The sequence below is a fragment of the Oxyura jamaicensis genome, chromosome 2 (assembly GCF_011077185.1).
Source record: "Oxyura jamaicensis isolate SHBP4307 breed ruddy duck chromosome 2, BPBGC_Ojam_1.0, whole genome shotgun sequence".
NCBI lineage: Eukaryota > Metazoa > Chordata > Aves > Anseriformes > Anatidae > Oxyura > Oxyura jamaicensis.
The window spans coordinates 21513720-21537412 of record NC_048894.1 but is presented as its reverse complement, the minus strand read 5'-3'; the positions used below and the strand labels follow the sequence as shown (position 1 = coordinate 21537412).

The 23693-nt window shown below is 40.5% G+C and overlaps 2 protein-coding genes across 5 annotated transcripts in view; both read right to left on the bottom strand.

The window, feature by feature from the left end:
* The window catches only part of CUBN (cubilin), a 141638-nt gene extending 135042 nt beyond the window's left edge, over window positions 1-6596 (bottom strand). Inside the window, exons 1-6 of the mRNA XM_035316223.1 lie at window positions 6471-6596; window positions 6154-6283; window positions 5724-5816; window positions 4671-4709; window positions 3782-3883; window positions 2733-2836 (exon numbers count right to left, since the gene is read on the bottom strand). Coding sequence (XP_035172114.1) covers window positions 2733-2836; window positions 3782-3883; window positions 4671-4709; window positions 5724-5816; window positions 6154-6283; window positions 6471-6589 — 587 coding nt within the window. The 5' untranslated portion in view covers window positions 6590-6596. The remainder of the gene's footprint in view (window positions 1-2732; window positions 2837-3781; window positions 3884-4670; window positions 4710-5723; window positions 5817-6153; window positions 6284-6470) is intronic.
* A 9726-nt stretch (window positions 6597-16322) lies between these two features.
* The window catches only part of TRDMT1 (tRNA aspartic acid methyltransferase 1), a 45598-nt gene continuing 38227 nt past the window's right edge, over window positions 16323-23693 (bottom strand). For all 4 annotated transcript variants that reach the window (XM_035316231.1, XM_035316229.1, XM_035316228.1 and 1 more), the window contains 3 exons: window positions 23091-23148; window positions 21471-21600; window positions 16323-17058 (listed from right to left, as the gene is read on the bottom strand). In XM_035316231.1, coding sequence (XP_035172122.1) covers window positions 16958-17058; window positions 21471-21600; window positions 23091-23148 — 289 coding nt within the window. In that variant the 3' untranslated portion in view covers window positions 16323-16957. The remainder of the gene's footprint in view (window positions 17059-21470; window positions 21601-23090; window positions 23149-23693) is intronic.

Below are 23693 nucleotides of genomic sequence, written 5' to 3'. Positions count from 1 at the left end.
GGAGGCAGGAGGGTCTGCTGAGCTAGGAGGAACAAAGCTGCAGGCTGAAGGGATGCATCCTGCAGGGCCCACCTTAGTCACAGCATTGCACAGACACAGCGGAACTGAAACTAGGAGCTTCTAGACCATCAGGTGATGTTTGCCTTTTCTCTGGCCCTTTATTTCCACATGGACTGAGTCTGAAATACAACTGACTGAATGGGGTTAAAACTGCAGGGAGACTCCAATCAGTTAGCTAACTTTTGATAAAATAAAAGTGAGACACTTATTTGTATGCAAGTTATGTGCTGAGATGGCTGATCCCCACAGGGACATATAGCACTCACATGGCCCTGTTCATTTGCTTTAAAGCTGGCTAGTAAAATAAAAATAAAAACAAATAAAAACTCCTCTGTACAAGCATTTACCTACAGAGTCTGAATCAGATACTCCAGTGCAGCCGATCTGGACCTTGGAGCAATTTACTAGTAAGCCGTGCTATCCTTGCCATGGCAACATGTGATCAGCTGAAAAAGCAGTTTGATAAGCCAATTGCAGGTAACTAAACTCTGCACCCAGGACAAGTGACCCAGGTGAACTCAGGCTTAAAAACTGCAGTCGCAGTACTGTAAAACTGCATGTTTATTAGCGTAAGAGACAGCAGATTCACCAACACCATCTTGCAAGTGCAGTCACTCAAGCTAGGCAAGCAGAGAGTCGGCAGGACAGGGAAGCAGAACACCCCCAAATGTTCAAAGTACATGCAGAGCCTCACATTCAGCTCCAAAGGACACAGCAAGGCAATCGGAGAGGCTCCAAAGGAGAAAGAAAATGACTCTGTCTCCTGTCTAGTCTGGCAAAGATTAATCCATTACCCAGTTGAACTTGCTCAGCTTTGAGAAATGGGCCACGCCGCAAGGGGCTTCAGCCAAACTGCAGAGCAGTGCTGCGTGGCACTGCCCTGGTCCTCTCCCATTGCTACCTGCGTGTCCTGGTGAGGGCCTCATTATGCTGGCTGTGATGCATATGTCTGATAGACGTGGGGATTCCCATGGCCTTTTGTCCAAATGATGCAATGTCCTGTTGAGGTGCTGATTCAGGAAAGCATTTCTAGAATACCTGTTTTTTCCTCATACCTCCATGCTTTCCTGAATTAGAGCTTGACGCTTGCAAGTAAAGAATCTGAACAGGGAGAGAAGACTGCATTACCCTCCATTTGACAGTACCTGATAGAGCACTGCCCTTATCCCTGAGGTCTATGGGAAGTTAAATATCACCATTTTCTTTACCCACAGTCCCCACTGGTGTATGTAACTGCACCAGAGCAGGACTGGGGTGACAAGGGTTGCTGGATCCCAGAAAAATCAGCAGCAATGTTCTCCCAGCTGCTGAAAAGAGCCATGTCACCCTGTCTGGGGATGGTTTTAATATCTGGAGAGCGCTCAGAAATAAGTAGGACATGATGTGAAAGGAGTCTGTGAATACAGTATAATGGAGTTGGGAAAAGGACTGAACTATAATCCTGAAGCCATAATGCAAAAGCAGTAATATCACAATGTCCGTGACTTACAAAGAGGTTCTAGTTTCTTTGAAGTAATTGTGTAATTTGTAGGAATTACACTGGGGAACAAACTTAAGGAATCATGACCACAGAAACACAATGAAAACACCTGAGAAAAAGGCAGAGGGTTTGTTCTCTCAAACCTTAATTTAGTCACACACCTGTATGCCACATCACAGAGCTCAGTAAGAAACAATAAGTAAAGGCAGGCTGCTTTGTGTGTAGTTTCCTTGATAAATGTCTTGCATTGAGGACAGCTGCAAGCAAGCTAGAAAGATCTTTAAAATCAAAGAAAAGCTGTCAGGCAGCCTTACGCTCTCAGTAACATCTCAACAGTCTCTGTGTTCCTGCTGAAGTGCGAGGAGCACTGCATGAGCATTTCCCTTTTGTGAAGTTCCTCCAAGAACTGACAAAGCACTGTAAGGCAGTGTTACACCAAGCAAATATTTGTGGGGGCTAAGACTTTCATGCTGAAGCAGGAGACAAGATGCTTTAAAGAAAGCTGTGGCATGCTATCCAGCCTGCTTGTTCCCACTGCACAGGGAGAGCTTTGTATTATATCTGAAAGTTATTTATTTACCAAATTATTTGCCACTATGGAAAATAACACTCAGGATGTTCAGGCTGGCTTGCCTGGTAAATGGGAGCACGTTTCTTAAGGAGCTGAACAAGGACTGCCCTCTGACTGGGCACAGCTGGAGGAGGGTGAGTCCCTGGAACCTCGTGTCTGTGGGGCCAAAGCACCCTTTTGGCCAGCCTGCTGCAGGCAGCATTTCTCCTCTCATTCTGTCTGACAGCACCGTTTTTTGGTCGTGCTGCTCCAGTCTCAGCACTGCTGGTATTTCTGGAGCAGGTGAAGGCATTTCCAAGAGTTACGCGGCATGCTGGGGATGCCACTGAACACTGGTGTCCATATGTTCAGGAAGTTTCCAACATCTCAAAGAGTTTGCTGGAGCAAAGCTCTGCTCCTGTGTTGAAGCAACTGATGGCTTTGGAGGGCATCTCTGCCTGTGGAGGGCTCATCTGTACAGTGTAATAACGATTTTGTGGCCTCTCAGACTGAAAGAAGGTGATATATAGTGCATAGATACTACATAGACTTGTTCCTAGAACTCGTGCTGCAGATGGGAGAGGTGGCACAGACATAGTAGTGTTTTATATGGGATTTTTGTGTATAGTTTTGAAAAGTTACCTGTAGCTGCCGGGTGTGTTCACACAAGTGGCTCCATTCTGGCAGCCCAGTGCTGTTCCAGCATAAATCTGGCATTCATTAACATCCACTGAACAGAGGAGGCCCTAAGATGAAATGGAAAACCAGTTTATTTTCCAAATAACAGAGAAATGAAGCAAACCATGGAGCCAATGTTTAATATAGTTTCCAAACATACACAAACCACGGGCTGCTATCAACACAGCTTCTCTTATGAAACATTATAACAACACTATTGTTCAGCTGTGTTTCTGTGACCCTGGTTATTAGTCAGATGAGGGATAAAATATTTCAGATGTCTGCAAAAAGCATATGGACAGCTTAGTACTGTCAGTCTCCCCACTTTCCAATTCCTTAGCAAAAGGCTCTGAAAACTTTCTTTCAAACTTTTTTATCAGGAGATGCTGTTTTGTTAGGACTGAAACTACATCAGTTTTGACATGAGTCTCACTGGGACAATTTTCAGGCTAAGAGCTTTTGGGAAAAAAAATGGAACTTTCCATCTCCAAATGTACGTAACAGCATCATTAAGCCTTTGACAATAAGGTCTTTGGATTTCAGAAACCCAGAATGGGACTGATTAGTTACACCCCCATTTGTTTTTCATCTTTGGACTTCAATAAACACCATTCTCATCCTTCATTCTCTCTATACCCTTGCATAAGCAGAACAAAGTATCATCAAGGTATGCAGTTCAGTTCACTCTGCTCAGCAAAAAACAAAGACTAATTCTCTGCTGTGGAAACTGCCAAGCACCACTGACTCCGTGGAGCATCACTCACATATAACAGTGCAGGGTCTGGCCCAGTGGTTGGGGCTTCCATTTTCTTGGTGTATGTCAATGTTGTTGAGAAGCAAATGTGTTGCACTTAAACTAAGTGATGACTCTGTTGCGGCTGCTTTGCTGTTCGATATATCTCACTCCATCCTGAGCAATTTTAAAGTGGTGTGCTTTGTCACAATTGCACTAAGCCAGGTACATCCTTGCAGTTACAACACACATCACACATTCAGGGAGTCTATAGACTCACCTGCCAGTTGCTGGGGCAGAGGCAAAAGAAACCATCCAATGAGTTCACGCAGGTCCCTGAGTTCTCACAGGGGTTGCTGCTGCAGGCTTTCCTCTGGAGAGACTGAAACCCAGCAAGAGAGTAGGCAATTAGCTTCCTTCTTAATTAGTTTTTCATCAGCATTTATTTTCAATACAATGTTGTAGGTTTTTTTGTTTGTTTGTTCTTTCTTGGAGTTTTCCCTCTCACCTTTTTCAATAAGGTTAATCTGCAAAACTACTTTTGAGCTCTTTCACTCACATCTGTACAAAATATGACTTAGTATGATTGATCTTACACAGGATGAGTGGCTGCAAGCACTAGGATGAGTGAAGCTCTGTAAGATGTAAATATTAATAGAAACTGTTCCTCAATGGCAGGCTGTTAGTGAGTCTGGATGGAGAGATGGTTATCTTATCTTCCTGATTTCATGGGTGACTCATCAGACAACTGCTTTTACTGGCAGGAGTAGCTGTGGCTTGTCACACACTCATGGAGAAGCAGCTGATGGTTGAAAATAAGCTATTTCCAGCACAACACAAACTCCAGTTTAAATTCTCCAGTCTTTGTCTTGACAGATAAGTGAAGGAAGAGTTTATTTTTCCTTGGTATCTAGTTGTTATTCTTCAGTCTACAATTGTTTTTCCTTTAAGGAATGCAGGCTCCTACACAGTTTATGTTTTGTAAGAGGGTATTTCACCTCCTTTACAAACCTTGGCTTTTTTTAACCTCCTGTTACCAGAAAAGGTTTTCCTGAGTAGTGTGTGAGAGGAAAGAAATCATTTAGCTATTTAATCATTGTAACCTTATCTTACTTACTTGGGGTCAGATGTTTCTTTTTTGATCTTCATTTTCTTTCCCATTTACTCACCTGCTCTAAGCTTTGAAGTTTGTTGTCAAGATTTGTGATCTGCAAGAGAAATACAAATGAAGTTGTCCTTGGCATGAGAGTCACTGCAGAGGTACATGTTGGTCTCAGAGCTGGCATGCTGGATGCCAGTAGACTGACAAAGTGTTTTCTTTGGAGACAAGAGTATAGCTTGTGTGTGAAACCAGGTGACAATCAGGATCAACTCAGGCCCCATTCACTGGGATTTAAGTACTTTGGGCAGTTCAGAAAATGACAGCTTATGAAAAGGATATGTCCAATTTTGCCTACAAAAAGAGCAGTCTTGTGAAGATGCATTAGGGTGTTTAACATTAAGAACATGAATATTCCAGTAGGACTGCTCAGGTGCTCATGAGCCATCCGAAGGACTGAGGCCTGAAGTGGGTACACTGAAAGCCCAGGAAAGGTTCAGCATGTCTCAGCTGGTGAGATCCACAAATAGCAAGCAGAAAGTGAATCAGGGAATACCATAGACATATGTTAGGACAATTTCCCTTGGCAGTCTCAGGCTATAAAATATTTTCCTATAATGATATTATGTCTGCACTCTAACAAAAGACACTTAAACAAAGTCACTTAAAGGATTTCCATCTTCTGTTGGAGAAAAATCTTTCGTAGCTGGGAAAGGTTCCTCGCAGGTATTTTCTTTCCACTGTAAATCTCTACATCACATTTCACCCATGGAATGGAATATCTAGGTAACATGTATAAGAACATACTTGGTTCATAGCCTCAACTTAGTGAGATTTCACTTCCATAAATGTTAGAGGACATAGTCCATGGAGACAGTGAACAGAAAAAGAATCCCAGTCATTGGAAATTATGGGAATTACAGGACTATTTCCATTGTCCCCAGAGATACTGGTTCAGTATCTCTGATGTTAAACAGACTCTGAGCTGATGTTAAATATGGACTCTGACCCAATTCCCCGAATCAAAGCTGAGAAATACTGAAAGGCATCAGGTAACTATGTTAATCTGGGGGAATGGAAAATACAGAATGCAGGTGGAGTACAACACAAGGGTGCAGCTCACCTTGGAGGCCAGCAGAGAAACCTGGTGCGATACATTCTGAGAGACACCAGTGGCTTTCTTAAGTTCTTGAATCTCTGCGTTACTTTCTCTCACCTATTTTTTTTTTTTTAAAAGAGTAAATGTAAAACAAGTTTCAATGTTTTAAAAGCTTAGGAAAGATTTATTCTTGCTTAACATTACTATTATAAAGTCTCTTTAAATACAGAGAGCTCTGTTCCATGCACAATTTAAACTTTTAATTACTTTATGTAACAAATTGATTACAGGTCCACAATAGCTCGTGTTCATATTAGAGTGCTGACAGAAATAATATAAAATAACAATCATACAAAGCAATCAAACATTTGCTAAGAAAAATTCTGAAGAAAATTAAACTATTAACATACAAAACTGGAAACGAAGACCTATTAAGAAGAAGTAACTACATCACCTGACTAAAAAGTTCTGCAAGATCTTCTTCATTAAGCTTTATTTTCCCCAGTGGTCCAGTTCTAAATTCAATATTTTTGCTGGAGCCAGCGTGGAACACTAGATTGCCCTGTTCCGAGGACAAACGAGGCCTGTTGTATTACGGGAAAAAAAAAAAAAAAAAAAAAAAAAAAAAAAAAAAGATCACTTAGTTACACATATCTGCCAGAAAGTAGGTAGAAAATATATGCAATAAAGTCATTCTGTTCCCATTACTGGCACTTAAAATCCACCATACGAATAAATCCATTTGCAATTGATAATAGCAATGGTACTTACTGTTCATCATAAATGTTTCTTTTCTGCCTCTTTTTTTCATAGTGGTTTGATTCACAGCTCAATCCAGCAAGTAATAACAATGCAACTAATAGCCCAGGAACAGAAGCAGCCCAAAGCATTGCTCTCCTCCAGCTGTCCTGAGAATGAAGTGAAACCTCTAGTGCTGAATTGTACTTTTGAGAGCCCAGGTGCCCTTTGCTCTCACACAGCTCTTTATTCACAAGGTGCCCATACTGCTGTCTTGTCCTGTAAGGGTAATCTTTATCTCAGGTATCTTAATTAAAGATTGACAGTGTGCAAATAATCTAGACACTCAATGCATTTTTCTCCTTTGGCTGCAGGAGCTTTGAAAGGTATTTAATTAAAATCTGCATGCGTTGGATCATTATGTCTCTGACCTTTGAGCAGCTGAGCCCCCGTGTCTCAGAGCACACTTGTAACGCATAGCTGGCTGCTGTAGGAATGCTTCGCTGTCCCTGCACGCTGCACCACAGGCAGAAGGGAAGATTATTTGGCAGCACCAAAAGACCTAGATTATTACCCAAAAAAATAACATATAAAAACCACAGTAGCTGGCAAGGAATATTTGTATTGAAGGAGAAGCTTCCAGCCAGTAATTCATTGGGCAGATGACATAAACAAGTTAGCAGTACCAAACAGCATCCCATGAATTGCAACAGCAAAATACAATTTTAACCAAATATGGTTGCTCTGATTTAAAAATGACTCAGTCCCCAGATGCTGAGAAGACGATCACACACCAAGAGGACTGCATTTTGTTTGGCACATGGAGGCTGTCTTCACTACACACACTAGGGCTCCCAAATTCAGGGCCAGCCGCAGACAATGGAGATGACCAAGGAAGGATTTGGATAAGGCTCAAAAATAATCAAAGAATGCAAATTCATATGTTCTGAGAGACAAAATTTGAATCTTGACCCCATCTTCCTCTACTCTTCAGCTGCACCCTTCTCAAAAGAAGTGTTGTACCCAACTTGGTGCCATGGCCACCGCTGCTCCTTAGGCCCCTGCTCCTGCAGAGCCCAGCCTGGACACACGCCTCCCGGTGTGACCTCTGCATGTGACGAGGTGACGGGGCTCCGAGCTGTGGCCTCCCCAGAAGCACTGACAGCAGGGGCTGCTCCTCCAGGAGTGGGGAGGCTGCTTCTGGAAGGTTCCGCATCCCACCTTCCTTTGTGACTTTGCTACTTACCGGACAGGTCTTGTCCTTTTGTTTCTTCCTCCTAGGTGAAGGTTCCCAATGCCCCCACTGCAACTGGGACTCCATGTACTCAGTCCTTGTGCCTTCTACTACACATCAGGTATTCTGCAGCCCCATCTTCCCCCTAAAGTGCACCTTTCACATGACAATCCCTGCTACTTCATCCTTTTATTTTGCCAGAGTCCCCTATTCCTCTCACACATATCTTGCTGTGCTTTCCTCCCCCTGCTTAGAGCAGTTTTGCATACCCTGTGCTAGGAGCTACCTGAACCTCCAGTCCCACCACAATTCATGCATTTTTCACAGAATCACAGAATTGTAGGGGTTGGAAGGGACCTCAAGAGATCGTTGGGTCCAACCCCCTGCCAAAGCAGGTTCCCTAGAGCAGGTTGCCCAGGTAGGCATCCAGGTGGGCCTTGAGTATCTCCAGAGAAGGAGACTCCACAGCCTCCCTGGGCAGCCTGTTCCAGTGCTTCATCACCCTCACTGGGAAGAAGTTCTCTCACATGTTGGTGCGGAACTTCTGTGACCCACTTTGTGGCCATTGCCCCTTGTCCTGTCCCCACAAACCCTTTTGTTTAATAACCAACTCATACAGGTTGCTCACATGTCAAAACCTGAGCAGTACAGCAACATTTGTAGCTGCTGCCACTGAAGATAACAGTGGCCACCGTTCATTGGCCCTTCAAGTCCCAGACTTTCATTCACAGAGGCCACAGAGCTCCTGCAGCTCCCAGCCCTAGGCAGCCTCCATTTCTGCTCCGCTTTGCATTTCTCACCCAACAGGGAGGTTCTGCCCACAGGTCTGTGGGACATGCTCTGACGCTGGGGGACTGAATGAACTCTACAGCTTTCAGGCAGGAAGGTTTCAGACAGAAAGGTCAGCGCCTTCCTGTGCCCTGGGATTAGATTGGATGTGGTGACCAAAAATATTAATGTCACCTCTAGAACAGAAGTGCACTGTGAAAGTGAGTGTGAGGCCAGGATTGCTAAGATTAATTGCTTTGCCATGAATAACTTTATCCTTACTACAAATAACGAAAATGTCCATTGTATCAGCCCCATCCCACCACCTCCACTATTTTCTGTTGTTTGCATGAAAAACTAGCTTGTTATTACATTTTATTGCTTGAGTTTTTCAAATCTTACCTCATAATTCAGTACAGTGGTCACCTGCTGATCATGTTTCTTGTGCTTACACAGACTGTAGTGCAGGTAACCCAACTGTTACTGCTGCTGCCTGGAGATCTGGAAGGGCAGAGGTGAAGCTCCCCCTGAAACCACAGTGGTTTGAGATAGTCCATGCCGCAAGCCTCTGCTCAGCCCCCTGGGCACCCTCCTGCTCCACAGCAGGCTGTGCCCTCCAGATTGAGTCTATCAGCTGCTGCTGCTAGAACACAGGAGCAGGAGGAGGAAGGCCCATGTGTTGTCCTTCACCAACGTACAAGATGGTGTTTACATGAAGATATGGAATTGTATCTGCACTTGATGTAAACCATCCCTACTCCAGTCAATCCAAACAAACTATTTTATGATATGAGATGAGAATCTGTCCCCATACAAATTATTTTTTCTTTATTATTATTATTATTTTTTTTCTGTTCTGCTCTTCGCTCTGAAACCCTGTTCTGGAATAGGAAAGCATAGATGAATTATTGATGTCTCTGTCTAGTCAACAGGATACCTTCTCCCTCTGGGTATACTTGTACTGTCCATTAAACTAGTGCTTAGTAACATTGTTCATGTCTGTTCTGATATGTCTGGGGTTTGTGTGGTGCTTTTTGTATTTTATTTATTTATTTAACAGCCTACTATGTGTGTATGTTGCATTGGGTGTCAGTTTGAAGAACTTATGGGACAACTAAAATTGCACTTTCTAGCAGGCTGGTTGAATGTACACATATATTGAAGACTTCCTTTCACAAAAATGCATTGTATGTTCACAGTTTTCAGCTTGGATTTAGGCTGTTGCCCCACAAAATCCCTTATCTCTATTTATTGCTTTGGCATTGTCTCTCTCTCCTGCCTGTCAATCTCTGATTCAAACTTCACTTTCCAACTAATTAACTCTAATATAGCAAATGACCAATGTGCAATAAATTATAGAGGTTGGGGAGATTGTTGCTAATCCAAGGAGGAATAAAAATAGTTAATTTCACCTTCTCTTCATGCAGGCTTTACAGCTTAGACAATGGTTGACCTGAAGACCAGGTGACTTTGACTATGCACTGATTATAGGATGGAAAGAGAGCTTTGGACATCTATCTAAACCTTGCACTACTTTCCTATCATTAGACCTTCAAGATTTTGCTTAATTTATTGCTCTACTTCTAGTGAATGCACCTTAGGCTGGCCAAGTTAGGAAATCTGTAAACTATTTTAAGGAGAAAAATAGGTCCACACCTTTTAATTTTACTGAAATACATTGGATTAAGACATCATTTTCTGAAGGAACAGAATGAAAACCCTGCAAGTATCTGGCATAAGTATAGGGACTGTTCATTATAACAAGGAGAGCTGGCATGAACACCTCCTCCTGGGGAAGATCATTCCATTACCTCATTGACATTATAGCCGAGGAAACATCTCTAAAGAGAATAATTTGCACACAGATTTGGCAGAAAGTAACGGAGCATTTGTCTCTGTCTTATTCTGGTTGAAGTTCATCCTGTCCTAGCAGAGACTACAATTCATCACCATCTTACACTTCAGTATGTAGCTGTGTGAAATGAAATGGCAGTTTCCATCTACTTCTCCAGCAGTGTGTGCTTGCAATGCAAAGATGCTGCTGGAGAAGACAAGAGTTGACTGAGTGCACAGCCAGAATTCAACACGCATAAATTGCAACTAAGAAATCAACTCAGATGCAGATATGACACAAGACTTGACAATGCTCCTTTTTAAGGGGGGAAGTGCAACTACTGGTATGGATACCAAACTCAGCTAATTTTTAAGGAAAAACTAACAACTCAATTATTTGCAAATAATTTTGCGTGTTGCCACGTGATACACATTCACCTGAGTTTTACTTCAGCTCAGGTCATACCTACCAGTACTTCCATCTTCCCTGGATTTTCTTTGACCCTTCCTCTTCCTAATAGTGCTCCAATGTTCAAAAGTGGCACACGACATATAAAGAAGGACTGTTAACTACATGGTACAAATGTGCAAATTGCTGGTATAAACAGTGCTCGTTACGGAATTCAGCACTTTGTGCCCCTGCAGCTCTGAGATGCCTCAGCACCAACCTGGTACTGGGCCCTCTATGGGGGATCAACCACCACAGCTTACATCAGCTGAAACAATGGTGACAGAAAAACAGTTTTGGAAGGATTAGATCTCTGGTGGAGGGGTGGCTGCCCAAAGACATCAAAGCTCAGCTGTCCCATCACCCCTTCCTCTTCTTCCTAATGTGTGTCTGGAAAGTTTTATGGCCACAGCACCTTCTTCAGGGGCTGCAGCAGCTGCGAGGTCCCATTTCCCACGTCACTGCTTAAAGATTTCTTCTACTTCTCAGCACACTGCCCTCTGACACCTGCTTAAGATTTTGCTCCCTCAACGCAGTCGATGAAGTTAATAAGTTACCTGCTGATGGAGTTTAACTGGCTAGGAAATGTAGGTTTTCAGCTTTAAATAGTAAATAGCAAAGACAGGAGTTTTGATTTAGTTAGCTACTTCAGCTAGAATTCATCTACTGCCCTAGTTCACCCTTGGCTCCTTTATCGCAAGGAAAGCAGTTATAACATGTTTTATTTTTTTTTTCCTTTGTTACAAGACTCACATTTTTGTTCCTCTGTCTTTTTGATTCTTCTTCCTACACATGTTGTTTTTACAAACTACCACTTTGATGTTTCCCATTTTCTGTTTCATTCTTTTTTAAAATTAATTTAATGAAACATTTCCAGTCAGTTACACTGGTTTTATTCTTTCCTATTGATTATTCCAGTCCTTTCAGCATTTCCAAATTGCTTTAATGTATGCTGGAGTTATTTTTAGGGAGTTCCATTTGCATTGTCACCCTTCTCCACTAATAACCCTAAAGCCATGAATGGACCTGGCTGCACAGTCTCTCTCAGATTTGTTCTATTCTGTACTCTTGGCTTTATGGGGAGGCTTAGATCGGAGCTGCACATTCTAAGTCCATAAATCATTTGCTGTGCATTGGTGTGATTACGAATATTGGCATTCTGTCACAACACAAATATAAGAAACTAAGAGTGGTTATACTGAGAAGATCCATCGAGGTCAGTATCCAGTCTCCAACAGCAGCCAAGAGCAGACAGAAAAGAAAGGGTTTGTGAAAGGGCAAGCACATACAGTACCTCTCGTAAGTACTCTCTTGGCCTCCATATATTGCAGAGTGGGAATTTCTTCAGCCAGAAGTCTACCTACTTGGTACTCTCAAAGGACTTTTATTCCATGATCTTCTCCAGTCATCTCCTGAGCTCTTCCCCATGCTTCACCTTATAATACGTGCACAGTGACTGAGTAATGCCACTTGGTAAGATGAATATGCAGTCAAAATGCTATTCAGAAATGTAAGCTCTGAGTAGAATCCCATACTAAAGTGTAATATTTATAAACAAAGTGATTTTTTTATATACACAGGACAAACATTTGAGCTAATTAAAACTATTTATTACTATATGAGAAAACACATTACCACCATCGATGCATTTTGCTTCCAAACGCCAGGTTGTACCTTAAAGTAAAACCAAGCTTGAGTTAAAACATTCCATTGCATGGACAAACAAACATGCTCTCAGCCTTGCTGGGATTTCAGGATGTATTCCCATGTTTAAAAACAGAGAGGCTCCCAATTGGAGGAGATTTTAGAGACTTTTGTTGCAGAGTGTTCTGAACTTTAGTACCAACCCCCAGTGAAGGTACCCAGAGTGACTACCCAGAGATTCCCTGAAATCCTATCCAACACCTCTCTCTCACTAAAAGTGGCATATTTCACTAATTTAGTTCCTCTAATTCTGCTTCTGTGTTCATCAGCACTCTCGTAAAAACATCCCTTGTCCATGCTTCTTCCTACAGTCAAAAAACAAGGTGGAAAGAAGTCAGAGAGAATGATCGTTTTCTTGTGCTCCCAGATAGCTGGCTGGTCATCTAATGCCATGTACTTCTTTTCTTGGACAGTTATGCAAGTTCCCCAGCCCTTGTAACCAAATAGAGATAAAAGTAACACAAATCTGTTCACGTGCTTCACAATAACATTTAAACTGACACATTTTCACTACTCATTTTTCCATCCTGTCTCGGATATGTTATCTATCTAAGCAAGTTGTTACTAAACAAGTACAAACTTCCCTTAATGAGGTCAGTAACACTAGAACACTTCTGTTTGCACAGGCAAAAGGAGGATGCCTAATGAATTCATTTTGGACTTTACGCCTAATCCCTCATACTTTAGCATTACTTTGCCTAAGATATTTACTTGACTTTTTCTACTTGACATACTATTTCTCACTGATAGGACCTGTTATTTAAACACAATGCAGACCAAAATACAGAGAGCACAAATGTGGTTTCAAGTATCTAAGAGACAAAATATATTACACTGTTAATAGATTTTCACTTCATATAAATTCACAAAACATCCAGCACACAGCTATACGAATACATAATGCAATGGGTGAACAACTGACTGATGCATCGGGCTCAAAGGGCTGTAGTAAATGGGGTTACATTTGGGAGTTAGTCTGGTGGCCGGTCACTAGTGGGATTCCCCAGGGCTCCATTGTAGGCCCAGTTCTCTTTAATGTTTTCATAAATGACTTGGATGTGAAGGTATACTAAGTAAGTTTGCAGATGACACTAAATTGGGAGGAGCTGTTGACTCCCTCGAGGGTGGAGGGAGTGTATAAATTCAGCATTTATACAGTAAGACCACGGAGTATTAATCTTTAGTATGAATAGCAAGCTAACAGAACAGAAAAATCAAAGGGTGAGCTGAGAATGAACAGTTCATCCTTGAGATATAACAAATATTTGCTCATTTTTCCATTCGTCTCATCAATTTGCAACAACTGCTACCACAGAATGATACAGTCACTGAGGCACTGGAGGACCTGTTCAGATTTCAACTGTTACCATTGAGATCTCGCTTTGGAAAACAAACTGAGCTTACCCATGACTAAGTCTTAGACATATGATAGCGTTAGCACAGACCAGTGTTTTTCCAGCCTGTAATACACAGATTCCTGACAAACCTTATACTCCTCCTAAGGGGGTCAGCAAAAGGTGAAATAAAAAACCTACAGGCAGGAGCCTTATGTTCTCTGCATGGAAGGACACACCTTCACTGAAAAACTTTGAGTTCACGTATTAAAAAAATTCAAGCCAGTGCTCTAAGCAAAAGATATTTTAGTAATTTCATTATTACATAGGTTTCTTCATGAGTATAGGGATACCAAGATTAAGTCAGATGAAAACAAGCTCATGTAGGTAAGGCATTCTGTAAGGCAATCAGCAAGCTTTAGAAATGACCGCATAAATATGACACCACCAAATACGACACCTTTTTTTGTCAGTGGAGTTTCTCAAGGATGAGGAAATTCAGCCAATATCATCTTACTCAGATAACGATATATATTTCATGCGTGCAGAATAAGCAAGTTATGCAAACAAAAACTGGATTCTTGAAATCTCTTCCAGTTTCCAGAGCTGTCTTCCAGATTTCACTCATTTACCTTTCAGCTGCTTTTGCAATTATACTTCATTGCTGTGAAAATGCTTAAGCTGAAGCTGCAAAGTGCTGCACTGGTGTAGTCTGCAAAGCACTTATTAATAGGAGTCTGCTTGGAAAAGGAAGCAACATGATCACCAAGTGAGGTCAAGCAGGTGCAACCCACCAGCACTCACTCAGTAATGAGTCTATTAATGACGAACAGATGGGATAAGAAGCAGTCACTCAATTTAGCTCCACTGGTATTACAGGGTTAGCAGGAGCAAAATAGATAGATACATATTTGCAACTCTGAAATACCAAAATACTTTTTTTTTTTTCAAAATGCCTCCTTCATAAGCAGCTCCAATTAGTAAACAAATTTCAGTCTTCACAATCATATCAAATTAAAATTGACTACCACCATGTAACAGGCTGTAGTGCTATATCATAGGTTTAGATGAAGCTAGATTAACTGCAAATTATGCTTTAATACCACTTACTATGAAAAGTATATAAATACTTAAAATATGCTTTACACTAATCAAAATGTTTTACAAATTAAGGAATTTAAAACTAAGTGTTAATAGTAATATTTTGCCAATTATTACAGAGAATTGAAACGAGCAGGCTATTTACATGGTTTAGTATGAAGAAATCCCAATTTATATATAAAACTGATTTTCTTTGTTTTCCTTTGAATATTTGGATCACTTTAAATAGCAATAGATCTTCCTATTATTATGCCTCCCAAGAAGACCACCATGTAGCTACTAGTTACTGATCTAGCTGAAAAATCTATACAATACTCACCATGTTAACAGATAACTAACTATGGTTCATAATATTGTCAAAAACACACTTACTCTTTGCATAATTTAGTAGTAGGCACAGTTAACATTAGTCTAGTACTTTTTGCCATTACTCTACTGCAAAACACCACCTGAAGATAGGTGGTCTCTTGCTTCCCTAGAGCCTGCTCCAGAGCTTTTTTTTAGGAGAATCCATTTCCTGTTCTCTTTCATAGCTGGAACACTCCAAGAGGTCCAAATGCTCTTGAGGAATAAGACAGGCTGCAGAAGCTCAGCCCAAGGATTTCACAGCTTAATAGTCCAGAAGCAACACATAAATCAAAACTGAAGAGGAAATAAACAAGGAGTCAGCATAAGATAAAAGTATGGCATGAGGTAAAAACAGCACGCTTATTTTTTTCAGGATGACTACAACAGATCAGAATAGCTGCAGTATCTCTACAGGGGTCCTGTTCTCTGTAGTCTTTAATTTCTACTGCATTACCAAACCTAGGCACCATACACACTGGCTGTTACTATCCCATGGGGCTGAGGAAAAAAACTCTTTTTCAGGATTGGCAGCTTTGACAACTAATTGTTTTGGTACACAGGAACCATGAGCATTAAATGAAATCCTTCATTTTTTTTATCATACCAGCTCCCCAGCGGATGCTTACTAAGTATCATCTCACCTTTTCTGCTGTTGTTTTCCCCTAGATACCAATATAACATTATTGATACAGAAAGTAACAACCTGAACACATACTACTTCAGAAGGTTTTCAGTCTTCCCATGTAACAGTAAGGAAAATTACTATTACAGAGATACTAAAGTCACAAGACCAAAGGATTAAAACCAACAAAAACAACAACTACAAACATTCAGCCTATGTCTATGAGATGGTGTTGAACTGTGACTTTCAGGATGGCCATATGCAGTGATCTCATCCCACAATACGCTCTTAACTCTAGTACTCCTATCAAGTTTTATAAAGAAGTTTTTAGAAGAAACCCATATAGCTTTTCTACACTTCTTAAGCCAAAGGAATCTAGATATGAAGTTTGAAAATATTTTTATGTCTCTTATGTGTAGGTCTTTGGTAAGGAGCAATGATCTCATCCTGGATAATGTAAGCGAGAACAAAAACAGCCAAGTTATTGTCAGAGTTGTGATAATATTAAAATATTTTTATTCAGCTGCACCTAGACAAATCATTCCAGACAGACACAGTTTGGTTCCATAAACCTGAAAGTATTTAGAGAGGGTCAGACAAGCATATGACACCGTCTTCTTAAAAATTATATAAAATACTGAATTTTATAGTTTCATTAGATACAAAAGAAAAAATAGATCACATATACAATAAATCTGTTAAGAATGGATCACTGATATTTACAGAGGAAGATATTTTGCATGTAGAACTTGGTCTCTGCTCTTAATTAAAACAGCTTTGGCATTTACAGGCCTTTTATATTATACTGACAGTACAGTTTTAAGATAAAATCAAACTGGTTTAACCATTTGCGCTGAGATATATGTGAATGCTGTTACTTTTCATTTCACAAACTAAATCCAACATCTAAATACAGCAATTAGTTTCCAGAAACTTCCATTTAAATAAAACGTTTCTACAGTGCAAATCCACCATAAATGCAAGTTATTAAAACACATCAGAACTGTTTAGCAAAATATCTGCCCATATATTTTGGTTAGCGTGGATTTTGTTAAGCTGCCATCCACTTTCTCTTGAAAGATGAAAGCATTTTCCATCACCAGTCTACCATCAGATTGATGTTCTAAATTATCCAAGCAGAACAGAGATCAATTTTGCCACCACATGTACGTTGAGGCTATTTCCCAGGAGACGGTAACATTGTTTCACTGTTACTTTGTCAGGAAAGCCTAAAACAAAACAGATAATACAGTGTCATTAGTCTGGCTTTATTCCTAGCTTTTAGTCTGTTCCTTTTTTCAGTGAAGGGTTCTTAATACAGTTATCCCAGAGTTCAGCTTACATACAGATTTCACACAAACACACAGCCCTAAAATTCACAAATTATAATTTCCAACCAGTTTACTGGATTGGGATCAGTTCTTCTATGAGTAGTACTGCCATACCTAAGATTTAAGAAGTAGCCTCAAAATGCTGTTCTGCTGTGTAACTAATGCTGATCTAGCCTCTCTTCATACAGCTCAAAACATCCAGCAGTCTCAGGGAGCGGCAGCAGCACCTAAAGCACCGCACAACTGCTATTCTAGAGAACATGCAGAGTAACGTGGCCATGAGAGAAAGAAAATATGATTCTACAGATGTAGTGACCTGCATTTCTTGACAACCTTTATATTGTACTTCCAAACTGAGGTCCTCTAACCAGATACGGCAAATCAAATGAGACTCACACTGCAAGATACCACCAGAACAGATTAAGCTATGAGCAAGGCTTATTCAGGGAACCATCAAGCACTTTAACAATTTTTCATGTAATTCAATGCTGACCCTGTAGAATGCACTCAGAAATACAGACAGCATCAAAAATGTTCTTCACATTGTAGATGCACGACTAGCAGAGAAAAGGGAGGACCAGAAAACATTAAACTGGTCCAAGTATTGTGAAAGGACTGTGTGCTGTACATTCAATGTGCAATCAAAGGTGAGCAAGTTTCTGAAAACTGAGGAGTTACCAACAGCCAGCTGGTCTCCTGTAACTGCCCTTGCTTGCACTCAGCTTACTCCAGCTATGAGCCAAAGTGCACTTGCTTCAGATTGAGTGAAAAATGAACAGCAGTGATGATTCAACTATTAGGGTCATTTGCTAAGCTGTTGAAACTTGATAACATTAAATTACTTGCTCATTCCCTAAGAAGAAGCACCTAACTCTGAACCTGAGGTCATCACCACCCAGCTTTGGTGCATAAACAGTTTGTGTGAAGAAGCAGCAATAGATATGTTCTGAAGTTTGCAGAACACATCAGAAAACCCCTTGTCCAAAGAGAGCTCAGGAGAGAACGTGGCTGGACAGTGGGTGGGAAGCCAAGGAGGTGGTGTCTGGGAGGAGTTGTTCCATACTTCTCTGCCAGATATTAATGCCTCGAATGTGGACTGCTTTGGTAAACACATTTTTTGCCAGCTCCAGCCATTCTGCCCAGCTTCCCAGCACTCAAATTTGGGCAACCATTCTTCTCACTTTGGAACATTTGTTTGTGTTCCCCAGACTTCCTTTGATGGAGTTTTCACATTAAATCACTGAATAAGGTACAAAATCTACACATTTTATAAGAGTATGTATAAATTTTTTAAAAAGTGTGTTTATGCACACACACACGTGCACTTAGAGGCCAAGAAGCTTATCTGAACACTGATAATTTCAGTTCTCCTGCCTCTTAGCAACTGAAAAGCCTGAATTCATTTCCAGGCCTCACTGTCTCCTTTATCCCAAGCCTCCTCCATCTGCCTCTTTACATTATCTTTCACCTTCTATCTTCTTGGCCCAAGACTAGCCTACATCAGAAGGTCAGATTTACAAACTCATAGCACACTGGTACTTGCTGCACAGCTCTGATCGTATCATTTAGGTCTTGCACGTTACCTGGTGATGTTGATGTCTTGGCGACGTGCACCACTAGAGTGCTGGCTTTCCATGAGGCTGCCACTTGTTTCTTAACAGCTTACACACATTACCAATAGGAAGAATGGAAAAGGCCCCCTGACATCACCCTCATGAAAGCAGGTCGCAGGTGCAAGAATGCTCTGATCACTTTTAATGATATTGCTATGGGACCCGAGACAACAACTAAGACAAATGACTGCACATTATTTCATTGACCCATGGTGCAATTACTAGATATACAGTTAGATGTTAAAAGCACAAATAAATCTGTTGATGTTAAGACAGAATAACGATTTTAGCTCTGGATCTCATGGATTGGAAAAGGCCATCCATTTGTTACAATACAGAACCATTTAGACACAATCATGTTTCTTCAGATAATACTGTAGTGCAGCTAGCAACATGACAGTACCCATGATAAAGCCTCCTGACATTCTCTTCATTTAATTTTCAGCTTATAGTTTTCTCATTCTTTAGCTTCTTGGGTGAACATATTTGCAGTGGCTACATTTCCAGGCTTTCTGTCATTAAACATTTCAGCCCAAATGTTGCTACAGAACACAGGAGCAGAGAAAGATAGCACATTTTCCTCTGCAAATTTCACACCTCACAAATAATGACTTGAAATTTAACATGGGAGAAATGCTGTCCAGGATACACCTTTCACTGTAGCCATAAATATAGCAACTTATAGGTCTTTCTAAAAAAATATAGTATGCAAATCCTGACAAGAAACTTGCAGTAGCTAAATTTACCAGATTCCAATCAGCCTAGAGCTAACACTTCTTTTTTTCTTTCCAAGCACAAAGTGGGAAACATCTAGATTAAAACACAAAGGAAAGAAATAGCAGACTTGTGACTCACTGCACTGGGAAAACCTTTTTGTGTATATGAATCAGGAGTATGTGACAGTGGAAGGCATTGGAAAAGAGGTTTGTTTCATGTGTTGTGGAAGCTGGGAAAGCAGTATAGTGAAGCAGCAAACTGCAAGAACTGTAAAGAAGGTCCCATGGTTAAGGTAGAAGCTGGAATCTGTCCCCAGCTGCTGCACATTTCTCCAGTGACAAGAGACAAGTTTGTTAAGTGATCACTTTGTAGATGGTGACTATCTGCATGCTCCTGAAATTCAGAAGCCTGACTTGTCTTGAGAGTTCAGTTCTGGTTTGCATAAGTATTGAAGCTCAAAGCTGCCCCTGAAGTTGAGCTCGAAACAGAGAAAGCTCGGTATCATTCCAAGCACTCTGAAACGGTAAACGTCAGGCTTCACAAACCAGTCACCCCAAATTAATGGAGTCATTCAAACATAAATCTTTCTGTGCCTCGGTTCTGCCTTCATAAAATGCAAGAAATGTTAACCCTAGTACACCTCTCAGTGGTATTGCAAAGACTGATTTAACATTTGGAAGACACAAGCTATCATAATAAGTAACATATTTAAAAAGAGAAAATGAACAATCTGGTGCTCAGAGGGAGGTTAAACAGCATGATAAGCCTATACAAGACCAAACCGGTCTTGTTTAGCTCAAATTTCTTTACATCAACCCAAGTCAATACAGAACTGAGCAGTGCTAAGAAAAAGGCTGTCTGCAAAAAGGACAAATGATTAAAGAAGGCAGGGAATGAAAAATCCCACACATTGACATTTAACTCAACATGGCATGCTCCTGCAAATATTATTAGACAACTAAGCTTAGTGGTAGCAAATCTAATGATTTTGCAACCCTGATAATGTTGTTTTAAGGTAATAATTTTAATGCAGTTGCAAGTAATAAGAAAAACTAAAACTGCAACAGAAAGAAATATATGCAAACCATTAGCACTCCTCAGATCCCAAAGTCACTGGGGAAGTTGAAGAAAAGTCTAACTACTCAAGGTCAGTGGTGTCTTATTTTATGAATGCTCATGTTTCTGAGAGACAATACATTGATCTGATGTGACGGCAGCAGGCCAAGTTCCTTAGCAGGTAGTAACAGCTCCACTTCCTTGCCCTTCTTTCTTTACTGAGCAAGGGGGAACTCTGGTGAATTTACTGCAGGCTTAATTCTGGTTGACCTGTGTGCAATGTACTGGTATTGCCCAGTCTTGCTCCTTGACTCCTTTGTTTCCACAAAAGCAGTGATAACATGAAGTAACAGACCAATGGCTTGGACTGTCTTTTCTAGAAAACAGAGAGGGCTTAAAGATCATTAACTGAAGAGTTTGGTTACTCCTGAACAAAGAAGTATCTGTATATTGTGAAACTGCCTTTCTGTCAGCAGCTGCAAATGTTTGGAAGGGGGAAGGCAAGCAGCTCAAACACAGAGAACAACTAACAGACATCCTAAACTGGCAGGATATGTTGACTTACCACAGTTGTGGGTAACGTTGGCTGCTGAGTAAATAGTTTCAACTTAAAAAAAAAAAAAAAAAAAAAAAATACTCCTTCACAGCCACTCAGTAATTGCATTTCTCATGCCAAAACATTTTTCCTTAGTCTACAAAGATAAACCTAACCATAGAGGGTGGTTCTCAAAATACATATTAAAAAAATAGCGGAATGGTAAAAAAATAATATACAGAAAGGCTAGCCAATTAATAAGAATCAATCATAAGAATGGAGTGGTCAGAAGAAACTTACAAAATAAAATGCAAGGATTACTCCCAGTAAAAAACTCCATTGGCATTTCTGAAGAATGAAGTACAAATGGGTACTTTGCAAGCACATACCAAATTCTGGAGGGAATCCGTGTAGATTTGCTATTTCTCTCGGAGTAAAATACCTCAGTTTTAGCGTTGCCAGTTTCATAAGCTTCTCTTCTTCTGGTAAGTTCTCAATGTGTTTAAACACTGATTCGAGCTATAAAGGATAGCCAAGACAACCGACATCACTATGCAGGCAGAATATGTGAAATTATGCTGTAACAATCATATCATGACAGAGTATTTCTTTATCACAGTACCAAAGACAATTTGCAAGTATGTTTGGAGTTACATTTTTGCAGCCAATATCTCAGTACCTGCACTTACAAGAACAAAATCAATGTTGCCATGAGGCAATTCATCATGCCTTCCTCCAGTTTACAAGCCACACCAATACTGAATGAGACAATCGAAGGACTAGAAACATTTGTCCATGACAGAATAGTGACTTAATATAACTCGGCAGCAAGGCCATGCACACAAGTTAAACTGTATAGATGCAGCTGTTTTAATACATTTGGTTTGAGATTATTCTGAATTCCGAACTGCATTCCTCTTATGCTTAGAAATACCTTATAATATTAATAAATGGCACAGAAGTGCAGGAGGAGGTGCCTATCTGCAAAGCATGCTTTGTGAATGTATATGGTGAATAATAATTCATTCATACATTTATTTTACCTTTCCCAATGCCAAAAAGTCACTTTGTGGTGAACTTAGCATCAACAGCAGAACTTTTCAAAATACTATGTCTTCCCAGATAAATAATACTTTTGGTATTCAGATATGTTCAGTTTTGGGCCCCCCACTACAAAAAGGACATAAAGGTGCTGGAGCGTGTCCAAAGGGTAACAAAGCTGGTGAAGGGACTAGAGAATAAGTCTTATGAAGAGCGACTGAGGGAGCTGGGGTTGTTTAGTCTGGAGAAGAGGAGGCTCAGGAGAGACCTTATTGTGCTCTACAATTACCTAAAAAGAGGCTATAGCGAGGTGGGGATCAGTTCTTTTCCCAAGCACCAAGTGATGGGACAAGAAGAAATGGAAGTTGTGCCAGGGGAGGTTTTGGTTGGATATTAGGAAAAATTTCTTCAGTTAAATGGTTGTGAAGTATTGGAACGGGCTGTTCAGAGAAGTAGTTGAGTCACCATCCCATGAGGTCTTCAAAAAACATGTAGATGTGGAGCACAGTGCCATGGCTTAATGGTGGACTTGGCAGCGCTAGGTTAAAGGTTGGACTAGATGACCTTAGAGGTATGTTCCAACCTAAATGATTCTATGATTGAGTATTAAACAATTGACAATGTTTACCAAATCACATATACAAAAATGGCCCTAGAATCACAGCATTGCACTGTAATTTGTCCACAGAATTAGTCAATTTTAATGTTTTTTAATACCCCTGTGAAATCTCTGCATGACACTACAAAATATAATAGCAACTCATTCTCCACAAAGAGAGGCACACGTATAATCTTGATTTAAATAAATTGTTGTTTAGGAACTCTAAGTAGATGCGTTGGAAACTTAGTTGCCATAAAAAGTAGTATTAAAAGCATTTCTGTTATAATATTCAGAATAACAAAGCAGAAGACAAACAAAACAAGTTTTAAAACAAACCATTCTTTTATGTCAGTTTAGACATTCTTACCTGTACATCCACTGCTGTCTGCAGAACTGAGCCTGTCCCTTCTACATAGTGTCCATACCTTAGGAAGAACAACAGCAACAATCTTAAATGAGCATTTTCATTGGACTTTACAGAACTGACAGCTGCAAGGATGCAGGATGAGTTTCATTTGCTTTAATTATCAAACAGCCTTCTGGATTGATAAAGCAAAAGGCCTTATTAGCAATGCTGATTCTTGGAGTGCAGTAAACTCTGAACACAATCTATGGGGATGAGTCTGCAAGCAGTGCACGAGGGTTGAACCATGCCAATGCCTTGTATAAGGCAACCAGCCAAGGAATTCAGGCACAGCATCATCAGAAAGGCGCATCTACATTGCAAAGACCCGTTTTACACTAAGGCAAAATAAACATTTTGGTCCTAGGTTTCTAATTGGCCACTCATATTCAAAGGAGGACCATTAATGTGATCCTGCAGCTTTTACATCAATCCATTAGGAACAAAGCAGTTCAGTCAGATTTAACTTTTGCTTGCTTGCAGATTTTCCACAAAGGGAAGGAAGGAATGGGGGATGGCTTCTATGCAGAGCAGTAGAAAAAAAAAAAAAAAAAAAAAAAAAAAAAA